The 20062-nt window shown below is 45.8% G+C and overlaps 2 protein-coding genes across 4 annotated transcripts in view; both read left to right on the forward strand.

Moving 5' to 3' along the window:
• The window catches only part of vti1a (vesicle transport through interaction with t-SNAREs 1A), a 99624-nt gene extending 98290 nt beyond the window's left edge, over positions 1–1334 (forward strand). For both annotated transcript variants that reach the window (XM_076999333.1, XM_076999334.1), the window contains one exon: positions 1–1334. This exon is cut by the window's left edge and continues 2934 nt beyond it. The gene's annotated coding sequence lies outside the window, so the exon portion shown is untranslated.
• Positions 1335–17825: 16491 nt separating this feature from the next.
• The window catches only part of tcf7l2 (transcription factor 7 like 2), a 77117-nt gene continuing 74880 nt past the window's right edge, over positions 17826–20062 (forward strand). The window contains exons 1-3 of one of the 2 annotated variants that reach the window (XM_076999338.1): positions 17826–18550; positions 18684–18750; positions 18906–19030. In XM_076999338.1, coding sequence (XP_076855453.1) covers positions 18362–18550; positions 18684–18750; positions 18906–19030 — 381 coding nt within the window. In that variant the 5' untranslated portion in view covers positions 17826–18361. The remainder of the gene's footprint in view (positions 18551–18683; positions 18751–18905; positions 19031–20062) is intronic. The other variant, XM_076999337.1, reaches the window with a different exon arrangement.

The following is a 20062-nucleotide window of genomic DNA, read 5'->3' on the forward strand; positions in this document are numbered from 1 at the left end:
CTGTATCATCATCTGCAACCACCACCACCCCCCCATACACACCTTTTTCTTTTCCCCTCCTTTTTTTATCCCTCTTTTTACTCTTGTTCTCCTCCCTCTCTCTCTCTCTCTCTCTTTTTAAGCAGCAGGGCCTTTAGAATATGAAATAGATTATTCATTAGCCTCCTCTCTGTGCCTCATTTGGGTGCATGCAGTGTCTTCTGTGGAAGAGCGATGAAAACATGTCACAAATAGGTTATATCTTATTCCAAGGGCCAACAATACCAGGTACAGGCAGACTTTAATATTTCATTGAGCTTGACGTCGGCCAGCGTAGACTTCAGCTAGCAGGCCCTTCGGCCCGTCACCAGAGAGACCCTGATTGGGACGAGCCCGGCCCACCTGCCAGGGGCCAAGACGCAGATGGACCCCCAGTCTCTGCGTGCGTGGCTGTCCAGGATGACAGTTGTTCTCAAGGCTGCTCCTGCTTTCATTACCACCGCAGGAATGTGAGCGTGGTGTGAGCGCATCCATAGATGTTCACAGACCAGAGATTACAGCCCCTTATTGTCTTTGAACCATGCCACGTATGACACAGGGAAAAAAGCCCCTTTTAAAACTGTATACCTTTTAAAGCGTCCTCTGACCTGTGAACTGTGACCTGCACCGTGTCTGTTGCAGTGTTTGATGAGTGTGTGTGTGTGTGTGTGTGTGGGGGGGGGGGGGGGGGGGGCAGCACTGTCTTTATGAAGATGTGGGGTTCCAGGATTCAACTGCCCAACAGCAGTGAGATCCCTCACACTGCTACCGCTTAGCCAGACCCCACAGGCGTGTGTGTGTGTGTGTGTGTGTGTGTGTGTGTGTGTGTGTGTGTGTGTGGACACCTACAGTAAGTCCAGATGTCTTTGTTCTGTCTTCTTCTTTCGTTTCCCTATCCAAACTGTGGTGCATAAATGCAAGTGTACAAAGACACATGACGACGTCTTCATGGTCTGCCGAATTCCAAACGGGCTTGACTTGAAATGACATCCATCAATAATGTTTACTCCTGGTGTGTCTCTTCTAGTAAATGCCCATCAGTTAGAGTCATGGATCTGACATTGTGTTTGCTGTGATCATGTGCCCAATGTAATACAGTTTGTGCGTGTGTGTGTGCACACACACATGCGCACTTTGGCACCTGGCCACAGGCTTCCTACCGATCCATCAGATCATCTCCTGTATTAGTGTGACTGCTGTTCTGATTCTTTCTTTGCTTTCGGTTGTCGGTGACTTTTATGGATTGTGATCTCTGTAGATGTGCTGAGTGCTTGTCTGTAACGCAGTCATTAAATCAGTATTGCATCTCAACACCACGCCGTCTCCTCGCCTCTCATTAGCCCTGCGTTTAGCTGCGTTGTGTCATGTCGGGTGCGCGTCTCCGCGCTGGGCCTTTTGAACTCCTGCTGCAGGTCGGCGATTCCACAGCGCTCGGGAGGAGCGGGAGAGACGCGTGTGCCGTTTACGCGTTTGAACCTGCAGCTCCAACCACGGCCTCACGCCAGCTGTGCACCCGTCACCCACGCCTTTGGTTTCTCCTACTCCACTACGCAGCTGGTGGGTGGGTGTGGGGGGGTGGGCAGGCATACGTACGTGTGTGTGTGTGTGTGTGTGTGTGTGTGTGTGTGTGTATCTCCTCCTGCTCCCCAGCATCCTGACCTGCTCTTCCCCGCTGAGACACAACCGCTCCCTCTCCCACGCCCGTACACTAGGAAACATTAGTGCTTACACAGTGGGATTGGTGAACATCATGGCGACTGTCCGTTTGGACACTAGCAAGCAAAACCGAGAGAGATTGATTACTCTAAAAGTGAAGCTGAGCTAAACCGATCGGCTCAGGCGATGATTACCTTGGACTGACTGTTGAGATGTATGGCATAATTTACTTTGTATATGGTGTCTTACCAGACAAGATTCTAAATTTCCAACTGGGAGGCATCAGTGGAAAATTGTTGTCTTCAAAAGGCGGCCTGCCATTCATGTTGCCGGTAGCGGGAGATCTGAGCGTGCGGTGATAACCCGCGACATCTCTCTGGAAAGCGAGAGTCAGTCAGCTTTGATGGAGCACATCCTCAATGACAGGCTACTGAAGAGAGCGCTAATGAACTGGGGGGGGCTTCGCTTAGCACGTCCACATGGAGATGGGCCTGGGTTGGGGGGAAAGGGGGGGGGGGGGGGTGTAGATTGTGTGTATGGCTTATGCATGGCCCTCCATAAACAGGCTCTGTAAGCCTTGAACATCAGGCTTGTGTGTGTGTGTGTGTGTGTGTGTGTGTGTGTGTGTGTGTGTGTGTGTGTGTGTGTGTGTGTGTTTCTTTCATTGTCTCGTGCGTTGCCTAGTAAAGGGCACATCGGTTGGACCCCCCTCGACTCCCCCCACCTCTATCTCCCATGCACCCTCTGCGATACCTCCTCAGATGAGGGAGTGAATTAACTATTTATGAGCGTGTGTCCAATGGCAGCACTGGTCTGGCGTTCTTTCTCCCAGGGCAGGAAATTGAGGTGGATTCATGCGAGGGGTCCCTGCAGCTTGGCATACAGGGTCAATTGAATGGATGGTTCAAAGGTTACAAAATCTGTATGATGTTTTGCTCCTCTTCCACTCGGGCGTGTCTCCCTCTGAAGGGACAGCGTGGTCCGAGATCTCAGAGAAGACCGCGTGACGCGAGGCTTCTTCTACAGTAATAAACCCAGCCTGGCCTTAACAGGCCCTTTTAGTTGTGATGTTTTACTGTAAAAGGCTTCATCCCTCCACGCACGCACAAGCCATCACGCTCATCTACAGCTTACACAGCTCTTGCCAGTAAGTTTATATTTTAAAGATGGTAGCAGGGCGCTGCTGTGAGAGAGATGTACGGTATTGGCAACAAAATTCACAACTTTTGTTCATTTCAAGGATTCTTGAAGGCCCAGATGAATTGAGAGGGGGTATTGATTTTCTTTTTCCCATGCAGTGACTCTGGGATTACCGATTTTCTCATTTATTTTTAAAGACAGCTCATGAGGGTTCTGCCCCCCTCCCCTCCCTCTTCCCCCTTTTTCGGTACCTACTCTTTTACCCGCCCCTCCTTTTTCCCTAACAGCAGTTGTTCACATTTCTGTCCATATCAGAAACCCTCCTTGACCCTGAAAATTGTAATTCTGCTATAGATCACAGCTGCTGAATATTAGCTCCTACAAAAGCACTTAAATAAAATATGTTCAAATCAGTGAGTCCCAAAGGCCATGGCAGAAATTCTAATGAGGGGAGCAGGGAAGGAGGTGCTGGGGCAGGAGCAGGGGAAGGAGGTGCTGGGGCAGGAGCAGGGAAGGAGGTGCTGGGGCAGGAGCAGGGGAAGGAGGTGCTGGGGCAGGAGCAGGGAAGGAGGTGCTGGGGCAGGAGCAGGGAAGGAGGTGCTGGGGCAGGAGCAGGGAAGGAGGTGCTGGGGCAGGAGCAGGGGAAGGAGGTGCTGGGGCAGGAGCAGGGGAAGGAGGTGCTGGGGCAGGAGCAGGGAAGGAGGTGCTGGGGCAGGAGCAGGGAAGGAGGTGCTGGGGCAGGAGCAGGGAAGGAGGTGCTGGGGCAGGAGCAGGGGAAGGAGGTGCTGGGGCAGGAGCAGGGGAGGAGGTGCTGGGGCAGGAGCAGGGGAAGGAGGTGCTGGGGCAGGAGCAGGGAAGGAGGTGCTGGGGCAGGAGCAGGGAAGAGGTGCTGGGGCAGGAGCAGGGAAGGAGGTGCTGGGGCAGGAGCAGGGGAGGAGGTGCTGGGGCAGGAGCAGGGGAGGAGGTGCTGGGGCAGGAGCAGGGGAAGGAGGTGCTGGGGCAGGAGCAGGGAAGGAGGTGCTGGGGCAGGAGCAGGGAAGAGGTGCTGGGGCAGGAGCAGGGAAGGAGGTGCTGGGGCAGGAGCAGGGAAGAGGTGCTGGGGCAGGAGCAGGGAAGGGGGGCTGGCAGGAGCAGGGGAAGGAGGTGCTGGACTGCACTCGTGGAGCACGGACCATGCGCAACATCTCCGCAGGATGGAGAAAAAGCTCGGTGAGTTGCTGAAGTTTCTGAAGGAAGAACACGGAAGATAAATAAGAGAAGGGAGGATGATGGCTCCCCTAATGGGCCAAAGTACTAATTGGTTTGGTAATGATAGAGCCATTGAATTTTCCGCCATCACTGATCTTCTAAACACTAGCTTCAGCTGAAAGAGACAAATCCCTTTTAAAACATGATAAATGAAATAACTTAAAGCAGCCTAATTAAGTTTAAAGACAAAGGAAAACACACATAATTCCATTATATACCAGTTTTAGTTTTGAATTTCTAGGCATAGTGAATAAGTTGCATTGCGCTATGATTTGTCTGACCTCTAACGTACACTAACACAGGATGTTCCAACTTTGTGCTTAATCGCTGCCTCTGTCTACACCAGAATGCACTGATACCACTACCAAGTGCAAAGCCAACGAACATGGGTATAAAACCCCATTAGCACTCATCATTATACGTTTATTATATATTTATTTATTCAGTTATCCAATTACATTTGGCTTGGTGACCGTTTTATTGTTTTCTACTGTCTCACCATGTCAAATCTTCGTACTCGCGCTTCAGTTGGGGCAGATAGATTTCTAGGATGATGTTAATGATGGCGTATGCAAAGTCATGAATGATTTATTTCTGCTTATTTCCATAGGAGATTCGTTTAAAGGGGGGGCGGGGCCTGTTGGGTTGAAGAAGCCCCTGGGGTCCCTGGGGCCTGAGGGGCCCCTGGCGACGCTGCACCGATGGAGGCCTGGCAGTTACCCCTCACACTTTACACCGCCACGTGGAATGAAGGGGCGGGTTAGAGGAGAACGCCAACACTTCTGCTCAGCGCTGGCTCCTTCACACCACTTATGTTCCACCTGTGTGGGGAGGACTGTCCTGGGAAACGCTACGCCAAAGCAGCAAAGTTCATTTGCTTTAAGTGGATGTTCATCTGTTGTATTGTTCATCTTTATTTATTAGCGGTAATTTGGTTTTTTTCTGAATGAGGTCATTCATAAGGGTTAAAGGTTAAAGCTAAACATCTACATTTGAGGAACCTGGCTTAGTGACGGAACCAGAAGAATAATTTAATGAAGTGTGTCATTTCATAAGAGGAAATCACTCTCGGTGTATAGTAAATTACAGGAAAGGGCATAAAGTATGTTTATATGTGGCACTATGAAAGCAAACAGTCATGGTTAGCATGCAGCTAACATAGAGTACGCAAACAGAGGGCCGCTCTGTCTGCCTCTATGCCTATTCTTCTTCTTCTTTGTTGGAAATAGTTCATAGATGTGTATAAGGACTGAGGGCCAGACACAGCACAGCTCCCCAGTGCTGTCTCCAGATACATTTGACCCTGGGCTGCTCTCTCCGCCATGTATTCTGTCTTGTGTCTGTGGGTGAATGCCTGTTCCACAGTTCTCTTGTTCACTTTGAGCTTCGTGTTGAGCAAAAAGAAAAGTCTTTCTGAGAATTGAGCTCACAATTAACTACAGTGAAGTGGGGGACTGTGGCCCCAGCATGCTGCCAGTGAAGTGGGGGACTGTGGCCCCAGTGAAGTGGGGGACTGTGGCCCCAGCATGGTGCCAGTGAAGAGGGAGACTGTGGCCCCAGTGAAGTGGGGGGACTGTGGCCCCAGCATGGTGCCAGTGAAGAGGGAGACTGTGGCCCCAGTGAAGAGGGGGACTGTGGCCCCAGTGAAGTGGGAGACTGTGGCCCCAGTGAAGTGGGGGACTGTGGCCCCAGTGAAGTGGGGGATTGTGGCCCCAGTGAAGTGGGGGACTGTGGCCCCAGTGAAGTGGGGGACTGTGGCCCCAGTGAAGAGGGGGACTGTGGCCCCAGTGTAGCTCTCTCTGTCCTCCTTCAGTTCTCTATTTAAGGGGCTTGATTGCCACCTTTGCTTTACATGCAGTACTGTGGAATGCAATCACATGCAAACTGGCCAAGCAACAATACTAGTAATTATAATGTGGTTGAGTGTGTCCTTCTCCTAGGATACGCACTCGTATTTTTAAATGATATTGTCTCATCTCTAGTAATTGGGACACATTGGGTTTTGTCATATTGAAGAAACTCAGACCTTTTACCCTTAAAATACTTGACAGTAAACAGGAAAGTGCACCTATCTTGAAAATCTCTCTCTCTCTCTCTGTCTCTCTCTGTCTCTCTCTCTCTCCCTCCATCTTTCTCTCTGTCTGTGTCGGTATAGATCTATCTATCTCTCAATCACTCAACTTTATCCATCTAACTATTTATCTGTCTGTCTGTCTAGTCTAGTCTAGTCCTCTCCCTGTCATTGTCATTCTACCAATTCACCAAAAGCCTTCAGGACAGAGTAAGAGCTTTTTCTAGTCTCCCTGACCTTTTTTCTCTGTCTCTCTCTCTCTCTCTCTGCCTGTCTCTCTCTCTCTGCCTGTCTCATTCTCTCTCCCCTCATCATCATTCTTTGGGCTGCTGCTTCTCTGTGAATAGCAGATCACTGGTTGGTGCATCTCTCAATGTAGCAGCGTATTGTACCGTTTTAGCTCAGTAAGAGGAGTATTCAAGACGTGAACATCTTCCACAGGGCCTGTGTGTTCTAACGGTGTGTGTTTGAAAACAGGTATGGATAGCCAAGCCCTTTTTAACCTGTACTATGTTTATTCTTTGTACACGTGTACAGGTGAGTATGTACCCTAACATAACACAGACTGGGTTATGTGGTTATGCCTTCTGTTTCAGTGCAAAAATGACAGTATTCTGTGTGTGGTTGCAAGCCTTTCATGCACGCATTAAATCTGAGATTGAAATTTTGATATCCCCTTTCATGGTTTCATGGCTCCAACCATTGTTTAATAGAGCAATCAGGGTAACCTACTCCAAGGTATCTGTGTAGGTATGCGCAAACAAAGGCTGATGAAATCTGCCTGCCTTTCTGCAACTCTTTAAAACCGCTCCTGTAGTTGTACAGGAGGATTGTGGGATGGGGGGGGGGGGTCAAGGGTTGCTCTGTCAGAGAGGAGCACCAGTGATGAGTGGCACGTGAAGCCACACACCGCCCGTCTCCTGTAGCCTTACCCGCTCGAGAAGCCCTGCACGCCACACAAATAAATAAATAACCACACGCATCAAAGGGGGATTTTAGAGAAGAGAAACAGAGCAGGCACACGTTCTCTAGCCCACACTTACATGTATACGAGCACGCACACAAGAAAGCAAACATCGGGGGGGGGAGCCTGAAAATGCACGTATAGATTCCTCTCTGATGACACCAACTTTGAGGGAAATGAGTTCAAAGTGAGACAGAATGGCGAGAAGCATGTGTGTGTGAGCGGCAGACTCTGGATTCGGTTTGTAATGCATTGACGAGATTTTGCCATAACTGATTGCTGCCATGTCATGTGGCTCTCTGGAAACGTAAAGACATTTTTAAGTCTGATTCAAAAAGTGTCATCTTTGATGAGGTCATGGCAGGACACAAGGAATCAGAAATGAGTTACTGTCATCTCCAAACACTGGGAGGCTCTGGAATATATAAAGATTCATGACTTGTTCTTAACGGTTAAGCAGTAACACATGCCCATTAAGTACTCTCAGATGACGGGAGAAATCATGACATTTCCTCGCTGTATTCAAGCACGCTAATTGCTGGAGATTTCAAAACCAGCAGTAACTTCTCAATGTGTTGTAACAGTAGAGAGGTCCTTGACTTCTCCATTAACTAGTACCCTCATAGTTTAGACTAGTGCAGGTTTCGTCAACAGCTTTTGGGGGGTAATGTCTCTGTGTGTAGGTTGTGTAATAGCTTTCTTTTTCAAATTTCAGACTTAAGTATTTAAGATTGGGTGAATGGGGTAATGACTCTCTGTGAGGCGTGTGGGAATGTTTGCGTTTGTGGGTATGCATGACTGCATATGCATACATGTGCAGCTGTGTGCGTGTGCGTGCGTGTGTGTGTCCGCATGTGTGCATGCGCAGCAGCGGTGTGAGGCTGGGATGAGTGTGTGCACCCGGGCTCTTGGGCTGCACTGCCCTGGCCTTAAGCAGCTCTGACCTGCAGGAGGGGATGAAATATTGAGCGTGCTCGGGGCTGCGGACAGAGGCACCTCTAAGCCCAGCCGCCCTCCAGTCCTCCCACAGCAGCCAGCCCATCACACCAGTGCCCCCCCCCCCCCCCCACACACACACACACACACACACACACACACACCCTCCCTCCATGCGCTCTCAGTCCGGCTAGCTCAGGCCACAGTTCTGTGAGCTGCACCCAGTTTAGTACAGTTGAAAGAACACATCAGGTTGTGCTGCTCCCTCTGAGGGCTGATAATATGGCCCCTTTTACCTGTTAAGAGCTAGTGAGGCGTCCCACCTCAGTTTAAATGAACTTCAGAGAGACAGGGCTGACAGGAACACAGAGACAGCTCACCTCTTTGACTGGCGCCTCTCATGGCCTCTGCCTTCCTCGTTTTTCCACTCCCTGATTCCTGTCTTTTTTTCCCCCAGACTTAATGGTACAGTAATGGCCCAGACCGGGCAGGTCCGGCCACACATCCATCCTCCTTTTGAATAACACCACTTTAACACCTTGCTTGTTAAAGCCACAGACTGGCTCCATATTTAGACGGTGGAAAGCTAACATGCTTGCGCTAAATTAGTGTGGGGGTGAGATTGAGAGAAAGATAGCGCATGAATGATTGAATAAATGCGGGAATGAATGATCCTTAGTGTATTAAAGTGTGTGTGAATATGAGAGCGTTGGGTGCTCTGTTCTTCGGCTTCTGTAGCTCCGTATAGCGGTGAGAGACAGAGAACCGTCTTTCTTCAACTCCAGGAGGACTAATAGCCTGTATGATGACACTTTATCTGTAGTTTGTGCATATAATCACCAAACTAAAGGGGGCGACCTGGGGGCAGCAGTTCACGGGCTGACATTTGACATCTTTATAATTAACTTGGAAGGTCTGATCTCTTCCTTCAGACGCCATGCAGATCTCCTCTATTTAATATGCTTATGAGCAGCATGTATTATTCACACATGCAAATGAGTCCCAACCGGAAAACAGACTTTTTGACACAGGTTGCAAAATGTGTCGGCACAGGTTGCCCTGGACTGGTAATAATCGCAAAGTCTGCATGAGCTTCCAAACTGCATAATGACTGCAGGTCCCCCCCCCCCAATCTCTTACTGGCTTTCCTGCAGTTAGTGTTTCTCTCTGTTGAGAAACTTCTTGAGCCGAGAGTCAAAGAACAGGCTTTTTATAGTAAGCTGATCCCTTCGATAATAGGACATGGTTCTTCAGTGGACCACTGTTCACCTGAGGACATACAGTTAAGTGTGCTTATTTGGGCGAGAGAAATATGATAAGTCTCCACTTGTGACAGGCTGACCCTCCTAACCTGAGGTCTTTTTAAAGAAGAATGCAGCCACCATCTGCGGCGACTGCCAGTGCTTCTGGGCGTCGGGCCTTGAGGTGGCCTGCCCACTTCTGAGGTGTAAGGGCCCGGGAGAGCCTGTAGCTGTTTTTGCTGAAGCCGGGCTTTTTTAAGGATGTGGTTAGGAGGCGGTGTGCCGAGACAGGCTCTCTCATGTCCACTTTTGGGTGGAGTTGGTGCGGACAGAGGGGGCTACAACCTGGACTATGGCTTCACTGAGCCGGCACCCGGTACACGAGCATGCAGGCCTTACCAGAGCTTTGTGAAAGCTGTCTGTCTCCTGCTCATCCTCTAGACAAAGACTGGCCAGCCTGGACAGACAGTCTCCACCTGATTTTCACAGCTTTTTTCTTTTTGTCTGTTTTTTTTTTATCGTTCTTTTGCTGTCATGTTTGGGACAGCAAATGGAACCGTATACTGCAGATTACTGTATATGAAGGAGCTAGAAGATACCTTTATTCTGATACATCTTTCAGTGACCACAACAGTAATAACTTCCACGTACATGTACATTCAGAATAATTTACCGAATTTTCAATCCTGGACATATAAATAGATGAATGTTTATTTATACGTATATTGTACGCAATTGAATAATACAGTATAAAATGCATTTTGAAAAAAAATTGCAAATTTATACAAAACATGTATTTTGAATCATGCCTCCACATAACAGCGGGTGTAGGCGCTACCAGACGGAGTGACTGATGGAGAAGCAGGAGGCGGGGGTGTGGGGGTGCGGGGTGCGGGCATGCGCACGATTGTGTTTGGGGTTGGCCGCGGATATCGAACAGGATCGACAGCTCCTCGGCTTTTCCTTAAAGGATGTAAACATTTGTAAATTTGGGCTCACATGTGTGGAGGCAGATGCGTTTGCCCGCTCCATGGGGCTTTATTGAGTGTGCTGTTGTTGATCTGCAAGTAAATCCCCACATGGCCTCTCGCTGCCTGGAGCCCATAGCTCCTGCAGCTCCTGCCGTACCTCCTCCCTCTCTCCCTCTCTCCCTCTCTCCACCTCTCCCTCTCTCCTTCACTCCCTATCTCTCCTCCTGCCCCCCTCCATCCACCTGGCCAGCATCCGCTCCATCTCTCACTCCATCTTTTACCAGCGTCTTTCCTCCACCCTCTTTCTATCTAGTTTTCCATCTTTACTCTTTTTTTTTATTTAACTTTTCCCACCCTGCCTCTCTGTCCATCCATCTCTCTGTCCATCATTCTGTCTTTCCAACCATGGAGGCTTCTATCTTGCTTTGTGTCTTGACTCCGTCTTGAAGTGTTTGTGTTTGGCCAAATCTGTGTGCTTGTCTCTTTGGTTGGCCTTATGCCCCACTCTGTTCTCATTGCTGCAGTATTTAGAACAGCAGTGACACAATAACTGTGGGAACCGAAGGGAAAACCGTGTGGTGAGCAGGAACGCCGCGATTAATGGAGGCACTGCATTCACAACATATCAAACTCCGCCATGCATCTATCCATCTGGGTTAGCTGCGTTTTATAGCTACCATTCTGTTATTATTAGTCCATAAATCAGCTTTTATATTAATTTATTTTGTATTTTTTTAAACTTTCAAATCAGGAATGCCCTTATGTGTGGCTAGTGGATATTGCCAGCCCACTAAGTAAGTCTTTGTTTACCATAATATCATTCGCTCACATCTTATCCGTCTTTTGATCCGCATGTAAAACCCGCCTCTATTGTCATGGCCGATTGAGGCCATTTTGTCAAGCAGTGTTCCATTAGACTTTTCCCCTCCTCTTGTCTTTGTTTTCCTCCTCTCTCATCTTTATTTGTGAGTCAAATCCCCGTGAGCATCCCGCCACACGGACCCGCTTTGTCTGCCCGGCCCGCTGGCCGTGTGGCCTCGCCCCTCACCTTTCAAACGCAGCGTGGCGGTGTCTCCGCTGGCCTCAGACGTCCCCCTCTGCCGGAGCGAGGGAGCCCAGCCATGCCTGCTGGCCGGCCCGGTCCGGGCGGCGGGCTGCATGTGAGCCGCCGGAGCGGTGTGGCTGGGAGGGAAACACAGCGAGACGTCACTCATGCATGTGCAGGGACCACGTCGTGAGACCTGGCTTACCTGGAACCAACCGAACCCTAAATATGAAAAAATTCTGCCATAAGTCCAGGGTGACGGTACCTGAGAGGGTGTGTATGTATGTTTGTGTGTGTGTGTGTGTGTGTGTGTGGGTCAGGTGCAGAGGGCACACACTTCTGAAGCCACAAATAGTTTGTGAAGCTGTGGTTTCTTACACCTTGAAATATTACTAAATTACTAATCAATGAAGCAGTCAATATCTCTCACTCTTTGTCACTCTCTCACTCTGTGTCTCAAACGCACTCACACACATTTGTTTCCCCTCTCTCACTCTGTCTCTCTCCATTTCATCTTTTTAAAGCACACGGATTGTCACTGTTATTTACCAAATATAGTCTGACAAAGAAGTGGGAATTTTTACTGATTGAAGATCAAAGTGGTAAAGTCTCCTCCTAGAATCCCGCCCCTTCTATTAGAGCCCCTTAAGAACAGAGGAAAACATCAATTTCTCACACATCAATGGCGGCTTCATAATCAATTGAAAAAGACACTTGTATGGGGATGCAAATCTTATCTTTGTCTTATTAAAGCTTTTTAGAAGATACATGTCGGGATTTAATATTATTAAATAAAAGAGGTCGGTTTTTAATCTAAAGATGCAGAGGCGTTAGTAATGGTCTATATCAAAGCCTACGGACTCTCTTAATTACAAGCAGAGTTTTCCTTTCCCTATTAATATTGATAAAATATACTGTGATCTGATCTCTTGTGCGTGTGATGCGTTTTGGAGGTGGTTAATGAAGAAAACTAGGGCACGAGATTCGGCTCGCAGAGAGAGGAGTGTGTGGACGGCCCAGCTCGGACCAGTTCTCACCCCGTCCATTAACACGAACAAAAGCTTCTACCTCCACCGTGCCCCTGAAGTGGGCTCGGGCCACCCGGCTTACCAGGCTGAAGTTTATTTATTTCTTAAGTAGATGTCATGAGTGTTAAGTGCCCTTACGTTAGTTACAGCGTGGAGGACAACTGCTTCGTCCGTTACCCATCATTAGTTTGGGGGGGGGGGGTTGGTTTTGTTTTGGAGCTCATCAGGAAAATGGACACTATATAATTTAATCATAACCAATTAAGGACATAAGCACTCATCATATAACTCGTACCAGTTCACTAAAGTCAAAGAAAGGGCCACATTTTCATTGGTATAGCAAAGAAAAATGACTAAAATGTCAAAGATTGTAGGAAGGTTTCTATCTCTCTTTGTCTTTCTCTGTCTTGTCAAGTTTGGCAATGGCTCAGGTTGAAACTGATGCGAGTGATGCTTTTTCTACCCCCCCCCCCCCCCCCCTTCAGAAACCTCCACATACTATTGCTGGAGAGCAGATTGATTTTCCTGCATTAATTTGTTTAACGAGGCCCCTGGTATGAAACCCAAGCCAGCCTTATGAGACGCTTGTGACCACACTTCAGGTTGGGACCACTTTCCTTAGACTTTCATATTGTTCATTTTAACCAGGATTATTTCAGGACATCCTACTTAAATAAATATACTTGAAACATGTTTAATTTCAGTAACATTGATTTAATAGCAGTATAAATAACATTGCCTTTAAAGGCTTTGTTTAAAATATGTTTTATGTCCATGTTCATTAGTTCTAAATAAGGATCTAAATTTGGATGTATATGTAAGTATAAATGTTAGATCAACATAGACTGAAAGACATTAAGCTACAAATAACTAATAAATAAATAAATACATTTAAGGATGTTATTTACCCAAAGGTGACTGGCATATGATTACATGAGAGAATTCAGTAAAAATATGCTTTATAAAGAACAATAGGAATAAGACAAGCTGGCCACAAATCTTTATTTACAAATAGAGGAGGGACAAAATGTAACTAAAAAAGCAAGCCCCTCCCTCCCCTCTTTTCTCTCCCCCCTCCCCTCTTCTCTCTCCCCCCTCCCCTCTTCTCTCTCCCCCTCCCCTCTTCTCTCTCTCTCCCTTCTATCTCTCTCCCTCTCCTCTCCCTTCTCTCTCTCACCCTCCATTTCTCTGTCTCTTGCTTTCTGTCTCTCTCTCTCTCTCTCTCTCTCTCTCTCTCTCTCTCTGGCTCTCACTCGTTCTCTTCCCTTCTGCCACTACTCTTTTTCTCTCCCTCACCCTCATACACACTTGCTCTCTGATTCTCACACAACCCACAATGCTCTCTGCTCTGCGCGGATTGTCACATTCTTATGTCTGTTGTTGAAATGTTTTTCCTGCTCTTTCTCCCTGTAAAAAAACAGGCCTGCTGTTCTTGTGTCTGTCCCAGGAAGAAGCTCCCCGGCTGAGGTGCTCAGCCTCTCCGGGGACAATCGGCGGTGGGCCCCGCGACAGTGGAGGGCCTCGTCCCCAAAACGCAGGGCTGTCACTTAACAAGGTCCTCATTTAGTGATCAACACAAAGCGTGGTCAGAGCAGCATTGCCTTTTCCACATGCTTCCAGTCCAAGGCTTCTGACGTGGCATTGTTTCCTATTCAAGCAGACAAACATGACAGGTTGAAAAGAAGACACAAAGCTCTCCATCTCACTGAGTGCTCTGCTTAAACATCCATCCACAAACTACATAATCAACCACTGAACCTGCAACTCTCCAAACACTCAGATTCATAACGGCAAGCTAAAAAAAATATCAAACAATGATGACTGGCACGTCTGTCCAGCCTGTCAGATATATTTTGGAAAATTCGTCAATATTCAATGTCCAAATTATTTTGCCTGAATTGTATTGTATTGTGTACACAGATTAGATTGTATAAAGGTAATATAAGACAAGGATAAAGGAAGGGTATTTTGGTACATGTAATGGAAACTTGATACGTCCTGCGTCCATGAGATAACCCTGAGGTTACAAGGTCATACTTTGTTTAATGTAGACTTTTCTGTATATGTGACTTGGCTGCAGTATTCCATATGGGCCAGAAGGGCCAGGAATACACACACACACACACACACACACACACACACACACACACACACACACGAGTTGAGATGCAGTAGCTGAGGTGGCTACATGTTTATACTGCTCATGGCTAAACTCACTTTGATTAATGACCATCACATCCCTGTCTGAGAAAGTGTGCTGTTTGTCTTGGACAGCTGAGGCATCACCTCTCTCATCTATTTCCCAGCATGCAGCGTTCCACACACAGCATGGCTGACACACACAAGCTTGGCTGGACCTCATGTCTGCAGAGGTGCTGTGCCCCCAACGTAACCGCCATGTCGAAATTTAAACATGATGCAATGTTGTGTCAGCTAAAGACGTGTGTTCTCACTCCCGAAATCCTCTTTCAGCTGCATTGATGTGAACTTTGACATGGTGTTTATAATTTTGCCATTTAACTGTTGTGATTTAAAATGTTTAGATTAAAAAAGCTTAAGATTTCTGAATATTATTTATCAGGTTATTTATCAGACATGTATCAGCATTGAAAGCCTGGGTGCATTGCATCGTAGAAACAGTGTATTGCTTGTCTGAACAACGTTGGTTCTATATCAAGTTATGTGCTCAGAACCAAGCCATCAAAATAAAACTGTCCCATTTTGTCTAGTTTTGTAAAATACAGTAAATGAATGACGAATTTAATAAAATTGTTTTTCTTCTTTTTTGCATTTGCTTTTAAAACACACCATAAAAGAAATTTTGCATAACTTTATAAAGCTATAAATATTTCCACAATTATTACCCTATACACACAATGTAAACAGCTATTAGAACCATGTTCATTGTGATGATCTAAATCATTATTCACAAGCTAAAATTTATCAGAACTCTTCTTGGGGGGGGGGGGGGGGGGGGGGATGCTAAAATGGTTAGCTGAGCCATGCGTACAATAGGGAAATTTGCAGCTGACTACATGTGAAAAGGTTAAATGCCAAGTTCCACTTTTAAAAACCAGAAAACTTTATATTGTTGTATTCCTCTAGCTTAAAGGGTATCTGGCATAAATCATGCTGTTGTTAGTGTTAAACAGCCCCCTAAAAGGCACATATTGTTACTATGAAAACAAGCAGGAAGACCATTAACAGAACCCATAATATGCTAATTCAGAACAGAGCCATTTGAGGCAATATGGGAACATCAGGCATGATGGGTAATTAACTGTTTGAACACAGGCTTGATTTATGCTTCCCTCTTGCAATAGACTAGCAACCTGAATCTCAGTAGGTTCTGTCCAACTCATCACAGGACTGTTTGCATACAAACAAGCATGTGCTGAAATAAAAGCTGAAGTGACTTATTCCCTGAGGTAAAACATTATTAAAAAGGTTTTCATTTCTGGCTTTCCCTAGATCGATTTGATAACGTATTCAATTCAGGAAGGCATCTTAGATTAACTCTGCTTTTAACCAGTGAGATGGGTTTAAATTTGTCTTAAATCTAGCAGAACTAAAAGCATAAGGTTTGACTTTGCATGGCTGGAACAACGCACCCAATCTACATGAACTCTCTGTAACCTGTTGAGGCAATCCAGGTAGAGGCTGGCTAGGTGCTCGGCTACTTTGGTCTGGTATCTGCAGACTCCAGGTTTCTAGCACAGAAAGCAATATAGTATCTTACATCTGCTGCTGACTACACATGTTGAAGAATAAGGTCTTAACTATCCAATTATTTGGATATACATTATATAATGTAAGCTTAATTTGTTATTTTAGTGAAAAAACATGGCCAATATAAGCACATAATTTCATTTGTGGTATCTTACACACATTAAAAAGCATATCTACATATACTACATTGCAATGCCTTAATATCTAAATACCATATTAATTTAAATATGCTCTTTTATACCTAACGCTTAATATCAAAGTCCATTTTTGCATTTCATTTGTTACAATTAAAGGAATTTCTGACAGTTGTCAGAAATCTCAGTATGGCACAAATAATGTAAATGAGAATGACGACGTGGAACACGATCGTGATGCAACAGCTTGCTGTAAAATATCACAGTTATTTCCCAGTTAAGTGCTCACGCTCCGGCACACTGTGTAGCCGGTGCTACACAGAGCGGTACAGAGAGCAGTGCTGGGAGGGCCCGCCAGAACCTCGGCCCGCGGGAGCTGATCAAGGCTTTACATCCTCTGATGCCCACATGACCCGGATCGTTCCATGTGGCTCCGTTGAATATTTGCTTCGGAGCAAATTGGGCAAAGGTGCTTTGAGTGTGAGTTAGCCGAGGCTGTTGAAAGGGATGAGTGCTGTGTTGGCAGAATCCCGCATGTTCACAAGAGACAACAGTGATCATGGAGCCTTAGGGAAACGGTGGGGTTTGTCATGGCCATGAAGCTGAAATAATTATTAAAGGATTTTAAATTGTTAAATTGCTTACAATTCCATAGATTTTTATAAACACTGCAATTTTGACAATATAAACACTGGTGACAAATTAAAAATCTATGTTTACAACAAATCAACCCAGGGCATGTGCACACAAACATGTTGGAATGTTTATTTTTACATTTCCAGTACGCATAAATACAGGTTGTTCTCAGTGCTGCCTGGCCTCATTAGCCCAGCTGTGCATAGCCTGCCCTTCTCATCACACACTAGGGTCTACAGCACACAGTAGGACCATGCACACACACACATGGTCTTTGCCGAGTTGTGGTTCTTTGAGAGATCAGACTAAATGCCTGCAGATAAATTGGTTTCAGCCTGAAGCTGTTGTTTATCCTACACACACACACGCGCATGCATATATATATATATATATATATATATATATATATATATATATATATATATATATATATATAAAACACATATATATAAAATTACATATAAAAAATTTATATATAAACACACATATACATCGGAATATATATATATATATATATATATATATACACACACACACACACACATACATATATAACATATAACATTAGTTTTATTTTTTTATTTTATTTTAACATTTATTATATATATATATATATATATATACAAACATTGTATATATATATATACATTGTGTGTATTTGACGCGTGTGTTTAATTATATAGTGCGTGGTATTTTATTGTCTCGTTTATTTGTGAGCTTTAAAAAAAACGTTATTATGGCTGTTGTTTTTTTTTATTATTATACTTATGTGTATATCTTTCTAAAATATCATAAACATATTTGCACAACTAGGTTATCATCAACATTATACTAAACCAGGACAGCCTGATTTTTTTGTCAATATAATCGAATCCACCGAGTGTGTTAATTTCACTTTACCACAGAAACTGCAGAAAACGAGGAAGCGAATTTAATTCAGCCAAGCGGAGCCCGCCCATGTACATTATAGATTTTACAATCTCCCTCTATTTTGCCATTCCAGCACTAAAGCAAACAGGCTCGACTGTCCTGACTGTCCTGCTCTTCACCAAAGCTCTCTTTTCCTCTCCCTTCTCTCTTTTCCTTCCTCTCTTTTCAAACTGCTCTCTCTCGTCTGCTTTCCTCAAGCCTTTTTTCCCCCCAACACTTTCCTGCCCCTCTCTATTTATGAAAACGTCACTTCAAGTCCCTCCCTGTTTGAATCTCATTAGTTTCTTGTGTGTTTCTCCCTGTCAATAATCCCCAATCCAGACTCTCTCTATTTCCATCCCTCTCTATCTGTCAATCAGCGCCGCCTTTGAACTGGAAACCACTCCGACCAACTTCAACTCACTCAATCCCAGCGCCTCGCCTCCATCTCCGGCTCCTCTCCCTGCCAACATTCCCTTCTTTTTTACTTCCTACTAACCGCCAGTGCTCGGAAAACGCCAGAGCAAAGACCCTAAAACTTAAACTCGGGATTCGGGATCAAGATCAAGGGTGTGAAACTTTTTTTTTGTGTTTTTTTTTCTTTTTTGCCCCCCAAAAATTGCTCGGGGAAGAAGATGCCGCAGCTGAACGGCGGTGGAGGGGACGACCTGGGCGCCAACGACGAGATGATCTCCTTCAAAGACGAAGGGGAGCAGGAGGAGAAGATCTCGGAGAACTCCTCCGCGGAAAGGGATTTAGCGGACGTCAAGTCTTCTCTCGTCAACGAGTCGGAGACGAACCAAAACAGCTCGTCGGACTCCGAGGTAAGTGGCGCAAAAACGGGTTTTTTGCGGATTTATCGACCCCCTTTTTTGCGCCGTTTCGCGCTCGCTGCGCCAAAAAACGCGTCCGGCGTCTCCGCCGTGTTTCTTAATCCGTGTTTGGTTGCATTTCAAGGCGGAACGACGGCCTCCGCCTAGAACGGACACTTTCAGGGACAAAACCAGAGAAAGTTTAGAGGAGGGTGAGTTTGCTGTTTTCTGTCACATAATCTCCGTCTTTTGGGACTAGAGAGAGCGATTATGTCCCTCTTGCTTCTTTAAAATGCGTAAAAGTTCTTTTGAAGGCACCTAAAAAGTTTTCTTCTCTTCTCCTCCTCCCCCCCCCCCGCCATGTTAGCTGCGAAAAGGCAAGATGGAGGTCTGTTCAAGAGCCCCCCGTACCCGGGCTACCCGTTCATCATGATACCGGACCTCAGCAGCCCGTACCTGCCCAACGGGTCACTCTCCCCCACCGCACGCACGGTGAGTGTGTGTCCGTCCTGGACCCGAGCGCGCACACACGGGTTTACTCACACACACACACACACACACGTCCTGTTTAGGCGAGGTGTACTAATACGTGTTGGAGCGGAGGTTCGGTAACGTCCCCGGTCCCGGTCGGGCTGCTGTAGGGCGGCGTGGCGCCTGCAGGAGGAGTCCCGTGTGGTCCGGACGGGTGTGTGTGTGTGTGTGTGTGTGTGTGTGTGCAGGTGGGCAGAGGGAGAACCGCAGCTCGGGCTGTGAAACTGTGTTGGCCGGCAGAGCAGGCGGGAAATAAAATACCAGCATTAGAAATAAAACCACAAAACCCCGCAGTTTGTACCGTCTGTGTTCGGTGGGTTTTAATTTTGTATTGTGGACTTTGTTCGGCTTACGTGTAGAATGAGGTTGGACCTTTCTTCAGGCATGATTTAATATTTCTAAATATGTTCGGCGTTTATTATTATTAATATTATTATGTTATTATTGTTTTGTTATTATTATTATTGTTATTATTATTATTTATATTCTATAGAATTGTGTAGTTCATAAATTAATGTAGATCAGAATTCCCGTAATTAACAAATCTTTAACGAATATGTTAACTTATGTTTCCTAACATAATGTCGAATCGTGCGTTAGGAAAAATAAATTGTTTAACTGACTAACAAATAAAATTAAATGAGTCGTTCCCTTTTGAATGGAGGCGTTCTGGCTGATACCGTCAGGTCACCATAAGAACATTGTTGAGCACTGTAAAATGGTAATTAGCAGTCGTCAAGTCAATGAATTTGAGGCTGTCAGAATGTATGCATAACATTATAGTCCTTAAACATGAACCAAGTGAAATATTCAGTAGCAGTTTGAGAAAACGTTTACAGATTTTAAGTGACTAAATATTTGCATAAAATATGCACACCACATAAAACATTTATCTTTGAACTGAGACAATTTGTAAGACATGATTGACCTTTCGTGACAAAAGAGAAAAAGGTAAATAAACAGGAGGTGTACTGGTTATGTGGGGTTTGTAGT

Source organism: Brachyhypopomus gauderio, chromosome 3, assembly GCF_052324685.1.
Source record: "Brachyhypopomus gauderio isolate BG-103 chromosome 3, BGAUD_0.2, whole genome shotgun sequence".
In the NCBI taxonomy this organism is placed as follows: Eukaryota; Metazoa; Chordata; class Actinopteri; order Gymnotiformes; family Hypopomidae; genus Brachyhypopomus; species Brachyhypopomus gauderio.